This window comes from Periplaneta americana, chromosome 14 (genome assembly GCF_040183065.1).
Source record: "Periplaneta americana isolate PAMFEO1 chromosome 14, P.americana_PAMFEO1_priV1, whole genome shotgun sequence".
Lineage (NCBI taxonomy): Eukaryota > Metazoa > Arthropoda > Insecta > Blattodea > Blattidae > Periplaneta > Periplaneta americana.
The window spans coordinates 107050606-107072541 of NC_091130.1; the positions used below are offsets into that span (position 1 = coordinate 107050606).

Genomic DNA, 21936 nt, shown 5'->3' on the forward strand with positions numbered 1-21936 from the left:
GTCATTAGTGTAATTCTTTACACAGAGTTTGAATTTTCGTGGTTTTTTGGGTGATGAGGGATGATGCCACTGTCTTTACTTACAAAGTAATATTAAATTCACATTTTGAGCGGTCTTTTTTTATGTATTTTGATAATACAGTTCCCTTGGCTTTCATATGTAGCTAACTGTAAAATCATTAGGTTTTATCATAATTATTTTGTAATATTAACATACTTTTAGTATACAAGCCTAAATCTGCAGTGTAAATATTTTGTAAGAAAATGGATTTGACGTAATTTATAGTACAATATAGGCCTAAGCCAAAATCTAAGTACATATTTTCTGTCCTCTTTTTTCGAACAATGTCTTCCTTTTTGAAGCTTTGTGTCCTCTCTTCTATTGATGTGAATCTGGTCATCCTACACAACACGGAAATTCTAAAGCTTGTGGACAGATATAACAAATTCTTAAATAACGGAGGTGATTATGTGGAGAAATAAAGTAAGCTTCAAATTTGTAAGTGAAATGTTTTTGGCTAATAATTTTTTTAGATTTATTAAAGCCAAATGGTCGTTATTTCCTGGATACCCTAGTATATATACAATGTATTTAGAATCATGATATGCGCAAAAATTGAACAAGTCAGTGATCATAATAATTTCGCCACTCGTGTGTGTATGCGCGTACATGAGAGAGAGAAGAAGGGAGGGAAAGGGGAAGGGGAGAGGGAGGAAGAGAGAGGGGAATGTATTATACTTGCATTTAAAAAAAACCATTTCACATCACATTCAATTTACAGCATTCTAGCTAAGATACAAATCGTGTTTTTGACTGTAATACAAATAAACAATAGGGAGGTACAGATTCAAACTGCTAACATTCATTCTAAAGCTCTCAAAAATTATCTGCACAGAGTAAATCAAAATTATGTTCTCGATTTCAATAACTTATTATGCGAAATCTACTGAATAACATGGAGAACCAGTGTGGTGAATCAAACTTGGAGAGTTTACCTTCCAAAGAACACATTTCACAACAAAATACACTACAACTGTCGTCCACTAGGACAGGACACCTGAGGAAAATGGCAACAAGTGAAGAACATGAAGCATTCTGCATTCTTCATTTTAATGTAAACAAATATTTATGAGCATTCAACAGCTTTTTCAGACAAAATATGGGACTGACTCACACAGTGTAAGTCAATTCGGAAGTAGTATGTACAATTGCAAGTGAAAATCAAATGAATGGCCATCGACAAGGAAAGAAGCGGTGAAGTTTTGTAAGGAGCTCTCAGAAATCCACCTACTGGCTGAGAAGTTGCATCTCACAGAAAACTGTATGGTGGGCACTGCAGGAACATTTGCAAATGAGACCCTACTTCCTGCAGTTGCTTCAAGCTATGAAGAATACTAACTTAGGCCTGCAAGCATCTGTATGTGCTGATTTTCTCACACTAAGACAGTTTCTCTGAAATTAGTTTTCAGCGACAAAGCAACATTTCACATTTCAGGAAAATTGAACAAGACATAACATGAGGATTTGTGGCACTGATAATCACCACACATTCTGGAACACGAACGTGATTCCCAAAACTCAATGTCTTCTGTGCCATTTCCCTTCAAAAGATTTACAGGCACTTCTTCTTCAATGAAACCACTGTTACAGCGCTATATACCTTGATATGCTGCAACAATGGCTCCTCTCTCATCTGGAAAAGACAGGATGGTGCTTCAACAGGATGGTGCTGCTCCCACATTACAGTATCATCATTTGGAGTCACCTCATGATTGATGGCCAGAAGGATGGATCGACCATGCAGCTGCTGGAGATAAAGAACTGATATGTTGGCCACCACGGTCCCCAGATCTCCATGTGATTTCTTCTTGTGGGTTTCATCAAGAATTGTGTTTTTGTACCACACTTGCAACAATGCTAGTTGACCTGCGTGAGCATATCACAGCAGTTATAACAGAGACTGACCCTGACAAGCTACAAAGAGTTTGACACGAACTTCATTACAGGTTTGATGTATGCCATGTCACACGTGGAACACAAATTGAACATTTGTAATGTGTCTCAAAAAACTTGGCGAGTTTTCCTTCCCATCAATACCATGTATTGTGTTTACCTGCGCCATATTAAACTTGAATAATGAATTACTGAACTCGGAACGACATTTTTATTTACTCTGTATAATATCTGTAAGCATTTCAATCTGTTTCAACCTTCTTTTTCAGTGTAATCCTCTAGATAACTCAGGACAAAAATGTTATGCAACATAAAGTTTACACCTAACCAACTGTCTTAAGTGAGCTGTTTAAAAAAGTAAAAAAACTGTTTATGTACTAATTATACGTCAGAATGCCTTCATTATTTAACATATTAAATCAAGCTTGCAGACAGGAAGCACAAAAATACTAACAAATGAACAAGAAAATTTTTTAATTGCTAATATTTTATACTTGTCACAAATGCCATGAGAATTAGTTAAATATTGAACGAATTATGACAATAACAGTACGAAAAAACATGCAAAATGCAATAATATCCCAGCGTTATATCACTTTAGGCTTCTTTTTCTGATTACTTATCACTTTTATGTACCATTTCATTAAATTATTTTATATTTTAATCACAACAAGAAAAGAAACTCAAATGAAATTTTATAATGTTATGGCTTTACCAACTTTACTCCAGGGAAGTGAATCATGGGTAATTAATCGAAAAGACCTGAAAAGAATTGAGGCAGCCAAGATGAGGTTTCTAAGAGCCGTGAAAGGAGGTAGATTAACAGCCAACATCCCAAACGATAACATAAGAGATGAACTCAATATTGAAAGAGTGATATGAGAGGTCAGAAGCAAAGTGACATTTCTAAGAACACCATCCAAGGCAAGTAAAACATTTAAAATTTTAGTGGGAAAGGGATACATCTTTTAACCACACCACACATTAAAATTGAAATAAAAAATTTCACGGAATTTACAAAATCTTAAGCACTTTTAACCACATTTTCTCCCAAATAACATAAGTGCACTTACACCCCTTTGCTTCTGACCCCCTCATATGTAAATTAACATATGACTGAGATAACTGGGTAATTCATATTTACAGAATAATATTCTAAATTAATGTTAGATTATCGATTCAGAGGATACCACAATGTTGAAAAACCTAGGAAAAGATGGAAAGAAAATATGAGACTGGAACAGACTTAAGGTCTAAACCTTGAAAGGATGATGATGATAATGATCACATCAAAAAGAATAAAATAAAGGAGATTATCATTTAACATTCACTTAGATTCAGGCTAATCACAGATTATAACACAAAGAGATGTTAATGTGCATAACAGTCTCATGACTTTTCTTCTACCTTTTGTTTGCAATTAAGTTGCTGCGTATTTTAATCCCACCAAAACAACGGAATAAATGTTACAAACAGTTTAATATTAAGTTAATCACAGAGGAGAACATAATATTAAAACACACACAGTGAACCATATTTGCAAATAAACTGATGACAATAACACAAGCATTTGTAAGCCAATTGGATCAACTGGATAGGAGTATCAACCTCGTAAAGAGACATAATTCAGAAGCAAATGTCACAACTCGAGATATGATTGTATGGGACCTTCACTTATACTGATCAAAGATAGCTTATATTTCTTATGAAAAAAAAAACGCACGCGCGCACGCACGCACGCACGCACGCACGCACACACACACACCCCCTCTCCCGCGTTCATATATAAACACTGACATGATCATTTCATCAGACTTCTCTTTCAGAACTGTCATGAAAATTGCCATTGTCATGAAATTTCCATTTCTTGCACAGTACACTTGCTAAATACTGTAATTATTAAAACCTCGTATACCATTGGTCTTGGTAGACCACCCAAGAAAAAAGTATTCCTTGACTGACGACATAGAATCTGAAGTTGATAATGAAAATTAAGCTTGAGATACTCGAAATTGTCTTTACAAACACACATTATTATTCTATGTGATAGAAAGTAGAACATTTACTGTAAGTTACGTAAATAAAACGCTAAATTTTTTTAACTAATTAAATCATTTTTCTCTGTATATGAAAGTACTTCAAGTAAGTTTAAGACAATAAAATCTAAAATTAAATTATAACTGGACACACCTCACTTTTTTCCCCTGCACTCTTCAAATACTAACACTACTTTACATAGTGAGTGTAAAATACGAAGAACTAATCCTTTCATTAGTACATGAATGGTTATGAAATCTGGTAAGTTGGTTACTACAAGTGCAGACAAACAGCCAGCTGAATATGGAAGAATTTACGATGTTTCCCTGTAAGTTTTCAAAGTACTAATGACAAGAATACTATGTTTCCCTACAAAATGTGTGACATGGGACTCGCACTGAAGACTTTTTTCAAGGCCAACAAAAAGAAACCAATGTTTTTACCATATTACTGTACAAGTAGCAGGCTAAAATTAATATTATTCAAAGGGAGGAAAGGAAGACGAGGGACAAGGAGAGAATGTGTGTATATGTGTGTTTTTTGTGAGTGCATGCATAATAGAAAAGTGTTGCATTTTTCACATTTAATATGTAAATGTGCTGAGAATTTAAATGTCCTTCAACAGCAAGGGGTTATATTAAATAAAGTCTTCTTAGATGTTACATTTAAAACATTACCTGCAAAAATTTGCACCAGAGATCTAGAAACCGAAATTTTCCTTGAAGAACTATATTCCAATAAGCAATAGCCATCTCAAGGTCAAGACCTTTTTGACCTGGATTCTTGGCATAATTAAATGTAAAATGATAGAAATCCTTAAACCTCAACTGGTCTTTAAGTTCGATTTCCAGTGTTGGCAGTCTTGCTTTCAGTTTATCGATACTGTCACAACTGAAACACACAAAATACAATATAAACGAACACTGTAATACATAGGGTACGTTGTAACAACAGACTAATAGATACACCCCGTTCTTACTGAATGGAGATGAGTACCACATAAAATTTAAACCATGCAATTGGCATGGTTCATCAATTTATATTAATCAAGGAGATGAGGGCAAACAAAATATGACACAACATATCTGAACTGCAATGTACCAAGTACATCTATGACAGCACTGATCAACTTACTCATATTATGGAAGAGAGTTCTAGTCTGCTCTTGTGGAGGAGGCAGGTGAGTAGCAGAACAGGTTTAGATTAGTAGCAACAGAACATAATATGTAAGTAAACACTGTGACTTCACCTGTGGTGTATAGTACTGCAGTGCCAATATTTATGAAGCTGAATCAGAGTACGGGTAATTTATCATGATGTAAGAAACAAGAAGCTTTTCTGTGAAGAGAATTTAATTTTCAAAGACATAAAATGCATAACACACAAAAGATTTTGAACAATTATGAGAAGACAATGTGCTGCAGAAACAGATAATCTTAAAAGTATTTTGTTAACAACAAAAGCTTCAGAAACAGAAAAAAATGCATTTGAAATTCTGACAGTCTTACGCATCTTATCAGAAAGTGAATTCGTGAAATAACAGTTAAAACTGCCGTAGAAATCTTGTGTCACAATCAGGTTGAATTACTCGAGTCCAACAGCCTCTTGTATGCCACTTTAACTTGCCACATACAAGATCTAGCAGATGATATTCTGAATCAACTGCATGAAATTTTACGTGCTTCCATTGCATTTTCTCTGGCATTGGACGAAATTATAGATGTGTGGAGATGGCCCAGCTACGTAGATTTATAAGAAGTGTGAATTTTAACTTAGAAGTGATAGAGGAAATGTTAGATATAGTTTCCAATTTGCTGATGTTGAAAACTTTCAAATTTTGTGACACCATTCTGTGTAGTTATGGATGATGTCCCTTCACATGTGCAACTGAAGAAAATTAACCTTCAGTGTGATCAGAACTATGTAATAAGTACTATAATAGGAGCAGCTTAATACAGTTCTACAGAGACTTTCTTCAGTCACATTTGCCACGGTTTCATAGACCTGCTGCTTGGTATTTGTTCGAGCAGCTGTTTTCCACACTAAAACAAACTCAGTCTTGTGAAAGAAACAAGCTTACAGACTTCAATATGAAATGCGCACTTTGGATAAATAGTAGTCAATCTATGACTGCAAACATAGACAATATTTTATGAAAACAAAAGATGTCAAAAATCCAAGAACAAGAACATGGTAAAACCACCAATATTTCACTGTAACTTGCACTATGTTAATTTTAATTTTCTGTCAACAAATTCATTTAAACATTTAATATTGTAAAATTGATGTAGGAGAGTATACTGAGTCCTGGGCTACCTCCAATGGGAGGCAGCTAACAATTTAAATATGTTCTTCTAAAAATATTCAGGTAGGTAGTTGAAATGCGTGAGAAATAAGGTTGTGATTGATTCTGTGTGGATGAATCTGCATGTGGGGAGATTCAGTGTCACCCTGCCCAATCACAATTCGTGACCCAGGAGTGATGTACCTTGTAAGGGATCAAGCACTCAGAACTATCACAGTTCAAATCGGATTGTATGCCTGCATTTCACTCCCATTTCTGTTTTGTTCACAGTCCAGTAACCTAATATATTAACTGACTAAAAAACACACACGCACTCATTCATAATGTTCTACCCATGGGCAGATCTTACACTACAAACCCAGTAATTATATAGGCCTACTCATATCATCCAATTATCTTAACGGTTCTCCGAAGACAGTGAAAACAGTGATAGTGATAAAGAAGAGGATTTAGGTATTGTGCAATTGGAGATCGATTGTGAATAAGAGGAGGTGTGACAACATTGTGTTTTCACGCCACAAGGCAGCAGATAATTTTTTTAGTTGGTTATTTGATGATGCTGTATAAACTACTAGGTTATTTAGCGTCGATGAGATCGGTGATAGTGAGATGGTATTTGGTGAGATGAGGCTGAGGATTCGCCATAGATTACCTGGCATTCACCTTACGGTTGGGGAAAACTCGGAAAAAACCCAACCAGGTAATCAGCCCAAGCGGGGATCGAACCCGCGCCTGAGCGCAACTTCAAACCGGCAGGCAAGTGCCTTAACCAATTGAGCCACCCCGGTGGCCCACAGTAGATGTCAATCTTAACCTTATTTCTCATACAATGTACATGTAGGTTTACCATAAAAGTTTTTATCTCCAATTTAATTAAGGTTATAAATGTTGTGTTAACTGTAGAAAAAAAGTAATTTGTTTTGCTCCTTTAATAAGATTTCAAATTTTAATACTCTTAGAGAATTTTTATTTTATCTTAACACACTTGTTATAAGCTCTTAACTTAAATGGAGAAAATAAACATTAGACCTATATGTATTTCAATTATGAAAGTACACAAATCTTGTTATACTGTTGGAACAGATTAAAAAAAAATTGTTTATAACAGAATATTTAAGTATAAAAGTGTCCATGAAAGTAAAGTTCGTATGGCACCCTGCTAAAATCAAGACCAAGAAAAGAATTTCATGAATTATTATTTTAATTAAACAAGTGTGTTATATAATAATATAATCCTACTGTGTTAGTAAATTCTGACTTAAGCAGTGTGCAAATCATAATAAATATCTATTTACTGTCTTGTTATATTCTGTTGGTAAATATCAATAAGTTCTGTAGTTTTTTTATTTCGTTTTCCAGGAATATTCAATTAATTTTCCATAAGTACTAGTAATCTGCTAAAATTATATGCTGTAGGTACTATATGTATTTCGAAATGCAATATATATTTCGAAGAATAAGTTGATTATACATGTACGGATTATGGTTTATTTTTACTACTACGATATTTCAAATAAAACAGAAGGAACAAAATTTGTTTATTTATTGAGATTATTTATAATAATGAAGTTATTCCTAAACTCTTGACATGTATGGCACACTGCCACAACTGCTCAACTCCTGTTCAATACACTCATCCCTCCAACATCCTTGGCACGAGATATGTAATCAGTCCTTACAGGTACTACACTTCACAAGGTTACTCGTGTGCACGAGTCTCTTTGCCGCTGCTGCTTCACAAGATGTAAAAATCTGAATTTAATGTGCAATCAGTATGCATAGAATAATCAGATTGTTGCTAATGAGGAAACAGTGAATTTTGGAAGATAAATTAATGACTCCACTGTTCAGTAACTTGAGAGATACAAAGTCTGCTACAATTTCATGCAAAGCATTGCAGTTACAAACTTCCAATTTCTCGATGAACGAGATTAAGAAGATATTCAATGATGGCGTGACCAATCTAGAACTGTAATTACATCAGTCTCCAGAAAGAAATACCTTAAGTTTCTGTTTATGGTTAAAACTGAAAGCTAAAGTAGCCACTATTCCAATAAATATGCTATATGAATTAAAATTGGATAATTGTGCCAAAAGATACGAACACTGTCATATTGAAAGGAAGAAGTGAGCCACGAACCCAAGAAAATTCTGCTGTAAATTATGTCACCACCACCAACGTCACCACTGCCACCACCACCTTCCTCAAAGTATAAATCCAAGTGTCTTATTAATCTACACGAGGAAGAAAGCAATGATGAATTGTTTAGAAGGTGTAAGTTGGACTTCTTCCATTGCTGGTGATCACAAAGGAAATCACAAAGTTACGAAAATTGATTGGCTCTATCTTTGTGATTTCCTTTTTGATCACCAGCAATGGAAAAAGTCAAAACTATGCCTCTGCTATTCAAGTTTCCTGTTTCAACTTCACGTAGCTGGTCCATTCATCATGTTCTTGGTAGGTTTACTGGTTTGTATTGTAATAATATTTTCATTATTCAGTTATCTACTCTATTCAGATGCTGTCCATACATTGATGAGGTTTCTAATCCCTAGTTCCTACTGTTTTCCAGTCTGCAAACCTGTGTATCTCACCACAGCTCACAAAAACCTCTTTTTCGCTATTTCTATTAAATATATTTTCTAAGCCACACTGCCAACATTCAATTCTCATATCTGTATAACAATACTCAAATTGTCATTACTTTGTATAAGTTATGTAGGATTGAGGATTGACATGTGAGTGTTCTTAAAAAATACATCTCGTTGTACCACAAGTTTATTTAAATTGCCATGGAAGAACAATATAAAGTAGAGCATTAATTATCCGAAACAATTGGGGATGGGGGATGTTCGGATAACTGATTTTTCAGATAACCGATCATTTACGAAAAAAAATTGTACCGGTGTCATAGGAGCAGTATGAAACAAAGAAACACTGATACTAAATCCAAAACTGTACATATACATTTTGTATCACACTTATTACAAATAACACAGAGAACTGACTAGCCTAGTTTGACATGTTCAAAGTGGCCTACAGTTTAGGAAAAGTAGTCCAAAAATATTTTATTTGCCTCAGAGCTGAGACTCGTTTTTTTTTGCTGCTAAATCTCACAAACAGCACTAGCGGAACTTCTACATGACTCGCGCACAAATTTGAATTTGCTGACTGGAATGCTTTTGGTTAACTGATGTTTCGGTTGATTGGTATTCGAATAATCGATACTCCGCTGTAGTCCCAACATAATTAAAATCATTTCCCTGTTGCAGTAGTCTAAATGTGTGAAGACAGTAATCCCAATTCGATTCGGTTTGTGTATAGCTCTCACATTTCTCTCTCTCTCTCACTCTCTCTGTGTCTATGTGTTTTTGTGTGTGTACGCGCGCGTGCATGTGTGTGTGTGTGTGTGTGTGTGTGTGTTCAATGCCTACTCACTTCACTTGCGTGATTTGGGTTTCGCATATTGCGGATAGATGGCAAGATTGTGATCCATTTTCAAGTTGCACACCACTTCGGCGGGCCACACTATGCATGATGTGTATCTGTGGAGAGTTATGTCATGTACTAGGGTGAGTGTAATAAGTGTTAGTATAAGTGTAGTAAGGGAATGGGTGAGGATGATGTTGAAGATGAGGAAGGGAGAAGGTGAAACTCAGTGCCGTCACATAGCCTACGCCTGTCGAATAGCATCAAGGGGGTTGCCAGACTTAACATCCCCATCCGACACACGAATCACTATTAACAGTGACCTATATGGTTTTTCTTCATATGCACTGCAGGGAGGTTTGAGATTTAACCAAGGCATATTGGTATACAATCTAGTGATTAGAAGTTGTGCACATCATCTCTCCTAGTCTCGAGGTAAAAATTTTACATGAAAATCTCTGACCCCACCAGGAATTAGTGTCCAAATTGTCTTTACTTACTTACAAATGGCTTTTAAGGAACCCAAAGATTCATTGCTGCCCTCACATAAGTCCGCCATCGGTCCCTATCCTGTGCAAGATTAATCCACTCTCTATCATCATATCCCACCTCCCTCAAATCCATTTTAATATTATCCTCCCATCTACGTCTCGGCCTCCCCAAAGGTCTTTTTCCCTCCGGTCTCCCAACTAACACTCTATATGCATTTCTACTTTTCTAACTTTAAAATGAGTGCTGACGACTTAAATGACTTTCGTCAAGTATTAAAGAAGAGCTTTGCTGAACATTTTATGCCGCAATGCTTTTTGATAGCTAATGAATACAGTCTGTCAGGCAGCAGTGTGCTGCTTTGCACCTGTGAAGTACTGCACATTCTGCAGATAAACTTCAAATAATGAAGACACACTGTATGTGGCAATGTAACTCAACGAATTAGTCGAACATTTGATGAATTCTGTTACTGCTAAGTACGGAAAATTTAAAATATGGTTTATTTAACGACACTCGCAACTGCAGAGGTTATATCAGTGTTGCCGATGTGCGGAATTTTGTCCCACAGGAGTTCTTTTACATGCCAGTAAATCTACCGATATGAGGCCTGTCGCATTTAAACACACTTAAATGCCATCAATCTGGGCTGGGATCGAACCCGCAACCTCGAGCATAGAAGGCCAGCGCTATACAGACTATGCTACTGAGGCCAACACAAAGTATGGATACATGATGAATCTGAAAATAAAGAAAATAATATGCAAGAGCATCAGCATTTCTAGTACTCCTGATTTAATTTCTGTAAAGATTTTTATGGAAATATTTTACAATCTTTCTCTTTTTTTTTTAACACTTCAGCTTACAATCTTCTGTAATAGTGGTGATGGTAACGGTGGTAATGTTGGCACTGTCTTAGAGGAAATCGTGATACAATAAGATAACTATTATCAATCGACAACTTCCTTGTTTATCCACCACAAAGCTCACTTGAATATATAACGTTCTTAAGTGTCTCTGGCATGAAAAATCAAAGCTCAAGTTACTTGGCTAACCTTATCTTATGCCTCAGTCTCTGTACAGCTTTAGATTTAAGAAATGTTCAATCTAAAAGATATGTTTGTACATAACAGTTCCTAGTTCTAAAGTAAAGATTTCTGGATACATAACCTATACTGAATTAGACGTTGGATGTAACCATACTTTATGAGTGGAAAGTGGGACAAATCCATGTGCATTTAGGCTGTCCAGATGGGCCAATGTGCTACTTCAGAGTCGAATTTTGATGTGGGCGAGAATGACTAGTAATTTTACCTGCAACCCTTTCACTTGGAACAGGATTCTTTTCATACATTTATGGCACTGGTCTCCCAGACTTACTTACCACCTAAAGGAAGCTTTCTAATGATTTTTATAGCCTTACAATTTATCATCCTCAGGTGGGTTTGAGCCCATGACTTTCAGATTCAATGGTAAACATGTTAACCGCCAGATCATGAACATCAAAAAGAGTTGTAACAGAGCTGTAGCTGGGTCATGCAAAAGTTCCATTTCTCTTGTGAATATGAAGCATCTTCTTCCATTATTGAAGTAGAGTGTAAACATCATCATTATACTTCAAATTAAATAATTTTGATACACTGGATCTTCTTCACTATCATCAAGCAGCTCTAAAAATGTGTGTGTGTATCTAATGCCTACCCACTTCACTTACGTAATTCGGGTTCCGGATATTGCGGATAGATGGCAGGACTGTGATCCATTTTATATTTCTACACCACTTCAGCGGGCCATGCTGTTCATGATGTGTATTGTGAAGAGTTATATCATGTACTAGGGTGAGTGTATGTGTAAGTGTTCTGTAAGTGTAGTGTAGGGTATGGGTGAGGATGATGAAGATGAGGAAGGGAGAAGGGGAAACCTGGTGCCGACACATAGCCTACTCCTGTCGAATAGCATCAAGGGGGCTGTCAGACTTAAGGTCCCCATCCGACAGACGAATCACTATCAACAATGACGTATGCCTTCTCTTCATATGCACTGCAGAGATATTTGGGATTTAACCCAGGCATATTAGTGCACAATTTAGTGATTAAAAGTTGTGCACGACCACCTCTTCAAGTCCCGAGGTACAAATTTTACATTAAAATTTCAGACTCCATCAGAAATTGAACCTAGGCCAGCTAGTCTGAAGGCAGACACGCTGCCGCAGAGTTAACTCAGTGGACATCTCTAAAAATGTTGAGACTGTACATAATTATTTATTATCTGTTCCTAATTAAGCATGTTTCACAGGATATTCAATATGAGAGCCCCAAGTACAAACTTTTTAAGTCCGTGTGGAATTTATTTAAGAATTTGGGCAGATATTTCCTCAGGTACTCCTGTTCCTCCTACCATCATCATTCACCATCACCATCACCACTGCATCCCATCCAGACACAACTAAAACAATACACAATAAGCTTATAGTTTTCGGTGAACATATATGAAAAAGTTCCAGCAATTAATTCAAATATAATATGACGTCCTCTGCTGTATCTGCAGTGTTAGTATATTCGTACCAAAAAGATCCAGATTCAATTTCCATCAGGCAACTGGATATTCATCTCCACTCCATAAGAACTAGTTGTGTGATTCCTGCATTGTGTTTCGTCTTGCAATGTATCTGGTGGTGGCCTTACAGCATGCTCTTCACATGACCATTGAGTTTTGTGACTGGTGGATGTACAGTGCTGAGTTAAACTAAACAAGAGCAAGCACAGAATGGCCAAAAGCGAGAATCCAATAAGTAGATTATGATGATTGTCCCATAATTAGAGTAGACCATGATGATTATTTATTTCAAAAGCGATAACTCAATAAGTGAATTATAAAGATTATTTATTTTCAAATGAGAGATTATTTAAAAAAAGACAATCCAATAAGTAAATTATGACAATCCAATAAATTTAACAGATTATGATTTTCACTCTTTTTTTTTTTAATTTTTTATCCCTCCTCCCCCCCATTTCATTTATTTTATTGTATTCCAAGATCACAGATTAGCATTGAAGTTTTAAAATGTGGAAAAAGTAAAGTCTCATACAATTTTTTTCTTTTAGTGAGAGGAGATGAGTTCGATGATTTGCCACAGATTACAGCCTTATGGATGGGAAAAACTTCGGGGAAAAAAACTCAGCCAGGTAATCAGCACAAGCAGGAATCGAACCCGAGCCCAGAGCAGCTCCAGATTAGCAGGCAAAAAAATAATTATTTCCAAAAAGAGACAATTCAATAAGTTGTTCATTCATTCATTCATAGTTTCCTGCCCAAGGGCAGGTCCTTCACTGCAAACTCAACATTCTCCAATCTTCTCTCTCTTTTGCTTTCCTCTTACAAGCAAACATTCTGATGGAGGCAGACAAAAAAGTTATTTTTTTTTCTTTCACCATGTTAACAACGTCAAAACAAATGCTTATACAAATTTTGGCCACTCGACCGCAATTACGAGGCCGTCCAAAAAGTGATTTTCCCTGGGGTAGTTTACAGAAAAAAGGCACAATTCCATGGAAAGATTTATTGAAATAAATAAGTACAGGAATTGTTGTCCTATTTATCAACATATCCCCCAATGGAATTGAGACATTTGTCATGCCATGGGATCAATTTTTATATTCTTGCGTTGTAGAAGTCAGCCGCCTGGGATCGGAACCAGTGTGTAACAGCTGTCTGCACCTCTCTCTGTCGATCCCATGATATGACAAATGCCTCAATTCCAGTGGGGAATATGTTAAACAATATCTTAACAATTTCTGTGTCTGTTTCAATAAAATTTTCCAATGAAATTTTGTTTTCTTTCTGTTAACAGCCCCTGGCAAACTTATTTTTTTACGACCTTTGTAATTGCGGTCGAGTGGCCAAAATTTGTATAAGTACTTCATTTGACATTATTAAAATGGAGGAAGAAAAAAATTTAACTTTTTTACCTGCCCCCATCAGAATGTTTGCTTGTTAGTCTTTATATACGATCCATATATCAGTGTTGTCCATATCTAATATAAGTAGGTTATAATGTTTATTTATTTCCGAAAGAGACAATCCAATACCAGTAAGTAGATTATGATGATTATTTATTTTCTTTCTTTCTTATTCATTCGTTAATTCATTATTTTACTTAATTGATTCATCAAATTTTAATGATTAATCATCTCAATCATTTCATTACACCGAAAGTCCCATTATCAGTCACTTAATGATTAAGAAGCAAACCAATGGATACCAAAATGAGTCACTGAAGTGAAATTACTCACCCCACATCCGTCATGCCTGCCATGAATTCATCTCTCGTGAATTCGCATTGCGTGGCTGCTCTAAATTTCCACGCAAGAATGAGAACAAGCTTCGACTCTGGACTTAGACTCAAATCATCCAAAAACCTCATAATTCCTTCTGCCGTCATCTTATCTGGCTCTGATGGATCTAAAACAATTACATTATAATCAGAATTTATTCCAGCTGCCAGGAATGCATGCAGTAGTTCAGGTGAAGCTTTGATACTGCATGAAAACTATGAAGACTACGATAATATATTCAAAATCCATCTCAGGCATGAATGTCCATTAATTGTGAATGTGATATCTTACAATGCCTTAGGTGGAGGCCCAACACAACATGGCGCTGAGCCCACATCACATATATCTATCCTCATGTGTGTCTATTGGGTGAAAGTATAACAAAACATGAAAATCTCGACACTACATGATTGGAGAAGATGATATACACACAGAAGAACAAGCATGAAGGATGGCACGACAAAAGAAGGAAGAAAGAAAGAATGCATAAGTGAATAAACAATTACGTTTACCATAACTGTGTCATTCCAAGGCAAAAGGTGATAGACCTATCTCAATTTTTGGCGAAAATGAGATTTTGCAATATGTTATGCATCCTGATGGTATCTTTATTGTGGCAAAAGATACTTGCATATTGTTGCAGGTTTTCCTGAACTTCCTGAGCAGGGACAGACTGGCAAAGGGAAGGTCGTGTGTAACAGGGATATCTGTTGCACATCATTGTCTGTTGTCAAGAAACACAGAACTACAATTTTCTTCACTGCATACAAGTAACAATTAATGCTGAAAATGGAGCAGCAACTACAGTGTAGTATTAATTGTAAATCACACCACCACATAGAAATTCTATTACCCACACGAAATTATTGTATATACCTTTAAGTCTTGTGAGGAGGATTAGTTCTGTTAAGAAAATTAGAAGGTTCAATATTACAACCAAATGAATCTCACGTTACTCTGAGCAAGAATAAGTACAATATATAATGTTTAGAAAATACTGTTGTAATGACGGTATTCATTGATTTGTATAATGAGTTATTTGCAGGTTATCATTTTGTTACAGTTCTGTGAAAAAGGCTATTTCATTCTAGAATTATGACTCATGGCAAAGTTGAAGTGACTTAGTTGATTAACCTGTCATTCGGGATATGACAAAAGAATTTGTTAGTTAGAAAGACAATTCCAGTTTTGGAACAGAAAATTGAGTGGCAATGAAGTTATCCTTTCCCTAATATATTTTCGCGGGATATCAGCCGAGTTAAAATTTTGGTATGTTTCAAGCTTTCAACTGCTATCTCTGCAGCCATCTTCAGGGAAGTTGTGTCTGGACAGAAAGTCGTAGGTTATATAGGTGTTAGGCTGTCTCAGGTGATATGAGATTGGTTGGCGGATTGGCCAATCCAGGGCCGGGAATTATCATTCCTCGTAAGCTCCGCCCCTCCCGGGATTCTTGTGTGAAGTTTGGCGGGCGGCGAGTCCTGTTCCGCAGGTTGGAATCAGTTGCTGTCCTCGGTCCGTGATCTTCGTGACCTTGATTGTAAGAGGGCCTAAGCTGGTCCAAGGCCGGTGTCCATGCCTGACTGAGCTGTAGTCCACCATCCCTGTTAAAGTTGTTTTCCTCCAGCTTAATCTCTATGGCCTCCTTGATTGTACGTTCCCAGTAGTGGCTTGATTTGTTAATGACCTTGGTGTGGTCAAATAGTATTTTATGCTCCTTTTCTATGCTGTGTTGCGCCACTGCAGATTTTTCCGGGTAATAGAGCCTCAGGTTCCTCTTATGCTCTTTGATTCTGTCTTCTATTGTGCGGCCAGTCTGCCCTATGTATACTTCGCTGCACTCACATTGAATCTTGTAAATCCCTGGTGTCCTTAGGCCCTGACTATCTTTAACCTAACGTAGATGACTCCGGATTTTGCTCTGTGGTTTATGTATGGTTTTGATATTTGGCTTCCGGAGGATTCTGCTTATTTTGTGTAAGACGCTCCCGCAGAATGGAATGAAAGCTTTCTTTATCAGTTCTTGCTTGCTGTCTAAGTCTATTGTGTTTCTTCTCGTGGTGGCTTGTTTAAGGGCTTTGTTGACGTCTCTCCAGCTGTAGTTGTTTTGTTGTAGTGTTCTATGTAGATGGTCCATTTCTGCAGGCAAGTTGTTGATATCGGATAAGCTGGAGAAAAACAACTTTAACAGGGACAGTGGACTACAGCTCAGTCAGGCATGGACACCGGCCTTGGACCAGCTTGGGCCCTCTTACAATCAAGGTCACAAGGATCAAGGAGCAAGGACAGCAACCGATTCCAACCGGCGGAACAGGACTCGCCACCCGCCAAATTTCACACAGGAATCCTGGGAAGGGCGGAGCTTACGAGGAATGATAATTCCCAGCCCCGGATTGGCCAATCCGCCAACCAATCCCGTATCACCTGAGACAGCTTAACATCTATATAACCTACGACTTTCTGTCCAGATACAACTTCCCTGAAGATGGCTGCAGAGATAGCAGTTGAAAGCTTGAAACATTCCAAAATTTTAACTCGGCTGATATCCCGCGAAAACATATTAGCGAACCAACGCCGAGAAAGCCTCAAATCATACAAGTTATTCTTTACACCGTAATCTCTTAAAAATAATGGGGTTTATGTCGAAAAAGTGCCAATTCCTAGCCTGGATGAGAGAGGAGAATGCTACATGCGACTATATTTAGTTGCTTACTGATTACAGATTAATTAAGACCTACTACGAAATCATGTTCTTCTCTGAAAACTGGAGAAGATACCCAATTTCATACTGTCAGTGGCTGAACCAATTCCTTTGCAGTAGGGAGCCCTGCAGTGAAAGGCTCAATGTGTTCTGGAAAGACTTGTGTTACGTGGGGGAGAGGCATCCATGCCGTGCTGTTATCTTGACAAGCACATGCTGCACTGAGCAGTTCAAAAGTTAGACCTAGGGAATGTAAGGTTCAAGATAACTTGTGAGAACAATATCTCTATTTGGCTATTTTTCCCTCTAACACGTTGTTACAAAACATGATATTATGATTTTGTACAGTTATTTAAACCTTAAGTGCTCGTTCCTAAAAAAACTGCAAGAAATGACGTATAATATTTTGTCTTGGTGCCACAGAATTTCAAACTTAACAACCCAAGGGTGATAAAGATTCTTAACATGACTTCCTTCACAAGGGAATTCAGTTGGGAGATTTGCACAATAGATTTCTTCCAAGTAATAGAAGAGGACCATTATTTATCACTCACACCAAAATTCTACTCTGCTAGCCATTATCCATAACTATATCACTATCGTCAAGCATTACTGCTGCCCCCACGACAGAAAATAATTTTTTGCATAATCTCAGAATAGTAATTTCTATGAAGAATCATGGGCCTGTTGCATAAAGCTAAAATTACTATTTTACTAGCGACAAATTACTAAATAATTAAAAAAAAAAACAATCATTTTCGTTGCACAAATCTGTATTGGTAAATTTGTCATGACAAGTGACAACTATTAGCAATTACTAACAGTTTCATTTCTTTTACCAACGAATTGTTGCATAAAAATTTGTCATTTGAAAAATAGTTGGAATCACGAGCACATTTTCTACTAACTTAATCCTTTGTTCTAGGTAAACTTCCTTAAAAATGTAGAAAAAAAACTTTTAATGCAATATGACCTCATCTTCAAGTTGTGAGAGTGAAGAAGAATTCATATATAGGCGGAAGAGTAAAGTTAGGTCAAGAATAAATATTGATTTTCAAGAGTTCCAGTTTAAAGAAAGATTTCACATGTCTAAAATTAAATTTGAGATACTGCTTGCTACTGCAAAGCCTTATTTAGGTCCTGCAATACGATTTTACCTATACATCCTTTAGCAAGAAAAGGCTATTTTAAACAGTAATCAAACCTTTTATCTATTTATCTATTTACCTATTTATTTATTCTGATGTAGTTAAGGCCATCAGGTCTTCTCTTCCACAACACCAGGAATACAAATACATTAATAGAAAGAAACAGAAAAAAAATACAATAAAAAAATAAATAAAAATAGAAACAATGATATTCATTTGAAGGATAATATGTAAATACATATAGTTCTCTTCCTAAAGTTCGGCAAAACTGTCGTTCCTGTAGACCAACTGATTGAGCACATGTGTGAACTTGTTTCCATTTATTTTGATTTTACTTCCTTCGTCAAATTGGAAGAAAACTGTCTAAATAGTAGTAGGCTATATCGTTTTCTTCTCTTACTTTATCAAGAAAAGTGACGCAAAGATAGTTTCGCGAAATTTTTACAATGAAACACATTAATGTTGAATATTTTGTGTGCATCATATTGTCTTTTTTCTTTCGTAATTAAATAAATGCAAAATTAAATAATCTTAAAACTGATTTTAGTGTTATGACACTACTTTTTTCACAATATTCTAAAACAAAACATGTCAATATGGCTGCCCTTCACTTGTAAAATATCCTAGTCATGAGAAATTAGTAAAATTGTGTTATGCAACAGAAATTACTAAGACTTATCGTTTGTCATACATTTGGTAAATTATCACTTGTCACTAGTATCTTTTATGCAATAGCCCTCTATATCCAATTTTTCTTCATGCTTTTCTAATGTACAAATACCGGTAACCATATGATTATTCCCGCTCTTTTCAAAACAAGAAATCATATGACTGGTCTTGCTCAAGTGTAACAACAAAAACATATAATCTCGTGGCTGGACTAGTACCTCCCATTACGACAACAGATAGGCCAAACCACTTAATTGGTCTCATAATGTTCTACCATAAAGGCAATAACCAAATGATAGTTCTTGTACCTGCAGCTATAAATTTGTTTTCAATAGTATTAAGCAGACAGTGACATATCCTTTCCAGCATTCCAATTCAAGCCCATTTTGTTCTTACTCATTACATAACATTTGATTAAAGAGTATGTCCATTGCTGTCTTCGTTTTTTACACATAGAGCTACTGTCAGAATTATGAACATTTAATATAAATAAATGTTATGCTCTCACATTTTTACTACGACTGAATAACACTGAAAAAAGTGGCATTCCATGAGTTACAAAAGTTATTTTGTTATGAAAATAGGAAGAAAGTATAGTATCCTATATTGTTAATAAATTCCGTCTAAGTTGCTCCTTAAATAGATAAATAATTCCATATCACACATAAGCCCTATATGATTACATTAGAAGCATCTAAGCCTAACAAACCGTGTGAGAACTTTGGCTAAGCTTTTCTTTTAGTATTTTTTTTTTTACAATTCCGCTACTAAAGAAAGGTAGGATGTATTTACGTACTGGGTGAACAATCCTCAGTGCGCCCACTTCCACTGCTTGTGGGTCTTGGACGAGTCAAGCCGATAACCAAGGTGAACCGGTATCAGAAAGTCTGCAGTAAATCAATCTACAGTATGTTCTGTAAGTTATTACTAATACACACTTAAAAATGAACACTAATAAACACTTATGGAAATCTACCTACAGTTTGTCGCGTAAGTTATTACTAATAAGTGATTTTCTAGAGGAATTTTCCAGAGCACATCCAATGTTATCTAGAGTTTCTTCTGTGAGTACTGTCAACATTTCTTCTCAAGAATACTTCTCGTTTCACGGAATTCATTTACAGATCTTTGAATCGAACTTCGATTTGGAACTTAGACACCAGACAGCACGAGCGGATTCTGTATGCACGTATGAATCATACATGAATACTCTTTGGGGAAAATAGGCCTACCTGAATTGAGTCATATTAACTTAACACACTCCATTATGTCGCATAAAGAACACATGCTTATCTTGTGACAACCTACACGGACTCCTGACGCGACCTTCAGCACGATGGAGGTAGGAGGCTTAGCAGCTGGTTCCATCATCTAGCTGTAAGTCATGAAAGCGCGGGCGCGCGAAGGATTGTTCACCCAGTACTTAGCTTCTAGTCGAGTCTTGGGTACACTAAACATAAGACAAATTGAGCAGAAATACCAATTTTGCACCAGAATAAGGCAGAGAAGTTCCTGCGAAAGTAGTGGCCAGCAAAGAGGTAGGATTGATGCCTTGCATGTAAGCTTTTCGGTAGACAATGTATAGACAGATAAAGCGAGTTTCGAAAAGTTCGAATAGGATATTGAAAACTCTTGTAATGAGTGAATCTTTCAAGCTATGCAAACTAAGCGCGACTACTCAATAAAAAGTTCCCAGGAATAAAAGCTGAGCATAAATTTTCTTACTGGCGGATCTATGAAAATGAAACAAAAATTAAACTTTTCATTACATCACATAAGAACAAAGAATAGCCTACTTACTAGGCTACCAATATGTACAGAATTGAACTAATCAGAACTTATCTTTATAATTGCCTAAACACTGGGATGACAGGCATTCTGTACAATAAAATTACAGGCTAAATAATATGATGCTGACACTAAAGGAAAGAGCACTATGGTATATCCATTCCCATGCCATTTATGCAATAAATTCAATATGTTTTTTCTAAAAACAAGTTGACAACTATAAATCATTTAATTTGCAAAAATAAATATATATAATTTTCATGTGTACGATGATTTAACGAGTTTGGAACAACATGGATTATATGCTGGGTAGTGGTACAGTATTACTGATAGCAGAATCTTGAACAGTTTAAACACATGTAATCTCCAAGTTCCCGCACACAATTCTTCCGTGTATTAACATGTGCTTAAGTTTGAAAATAATGTAACACAAGAATTTTTATAAATATTAACCTCTATAACGTGTGAAAAGCTGCTCCAATTTCTTCTTGTCGACCGAAATTTTTGGTTCTCTAAAGTACACATCTGGATTCTGAAAATAATTATCTGAAGCCAAATCCAACTTCCAGTCATTCTGCGATAGGCAATATATAGCAGTATTTTCTCCTGTTTGAGTAAATGCTATGAATTTCTTGACCTTGTCTCTCTGAGATGACTTCAACTTATGCTGCAATAGAAGAAACAAACATTTATCTCTCAATTGTTTTTAAAGAAGAACAAAAGTAAAAAAAATTGCGATGACATGAACAATAACACTTAAAATTTAATTACTGCATAACGTACACTACTATTGCTAAACTTACCATTTTCGTTTTCTTCTACGGTCGACAAGACCAAAACACTTCACACTACCCTTGACATGAAAGTGCGCATGTTTCAGGTATTCCAAAATACCGAATTGGATGAACGGAATAGCTATAATTTCAGCACACTACTTATATGTATCTCATGGCCTGACGAATGATCATGTAAATTTCGTTCTTCTCTTTTCACATTTCACGGCGGAGAACTGCATTCGCTACTGCATTAGCAGAGCACAAATGGAACCTATGCATATATAGCATGCAGTGGTTTCTATTTCGGTA

At 36.1% G+C, this 21936-nt stretch overlaps 1 protein-coding gene across 1 annotated transcript in view; it reads right to left on the reverse strand.

Annotated features, from left to right (window-relative positions):
- Positions 1 to 21924, reverse strand: part of SCCRO (defective in cullin neddylation 1 domain containing SCCRO) — a 25200-nt gene extending 3276 nt beyond the window's left edge. The window contains exons 1-4 of the mRNA XM_069845858.1: positions 21655 to 21924; positions 21305 to 21518; positions 14507 to 14675; positions 4668 to 4881 (exon numbers count right to left, since the gene is read on the reverse strand). Coding sequence (XP_069701959.1) covers positions 4668 to 4881; positions 14507 to 14675; positions 21305 to 21518; positions 21655 to 21657 — 600 coding nt within the window. The 5' untranslated portion in view covers positions 21658 to 21924. The remainder of the gene's footprint in view (positions 1 to 4667; positions 4882 to 14506; positions 14676 to 21304; positions 21519 to 21654) is intronic.
- Positions 21925 to 21936: the final 12 nt, after the last annotated feature.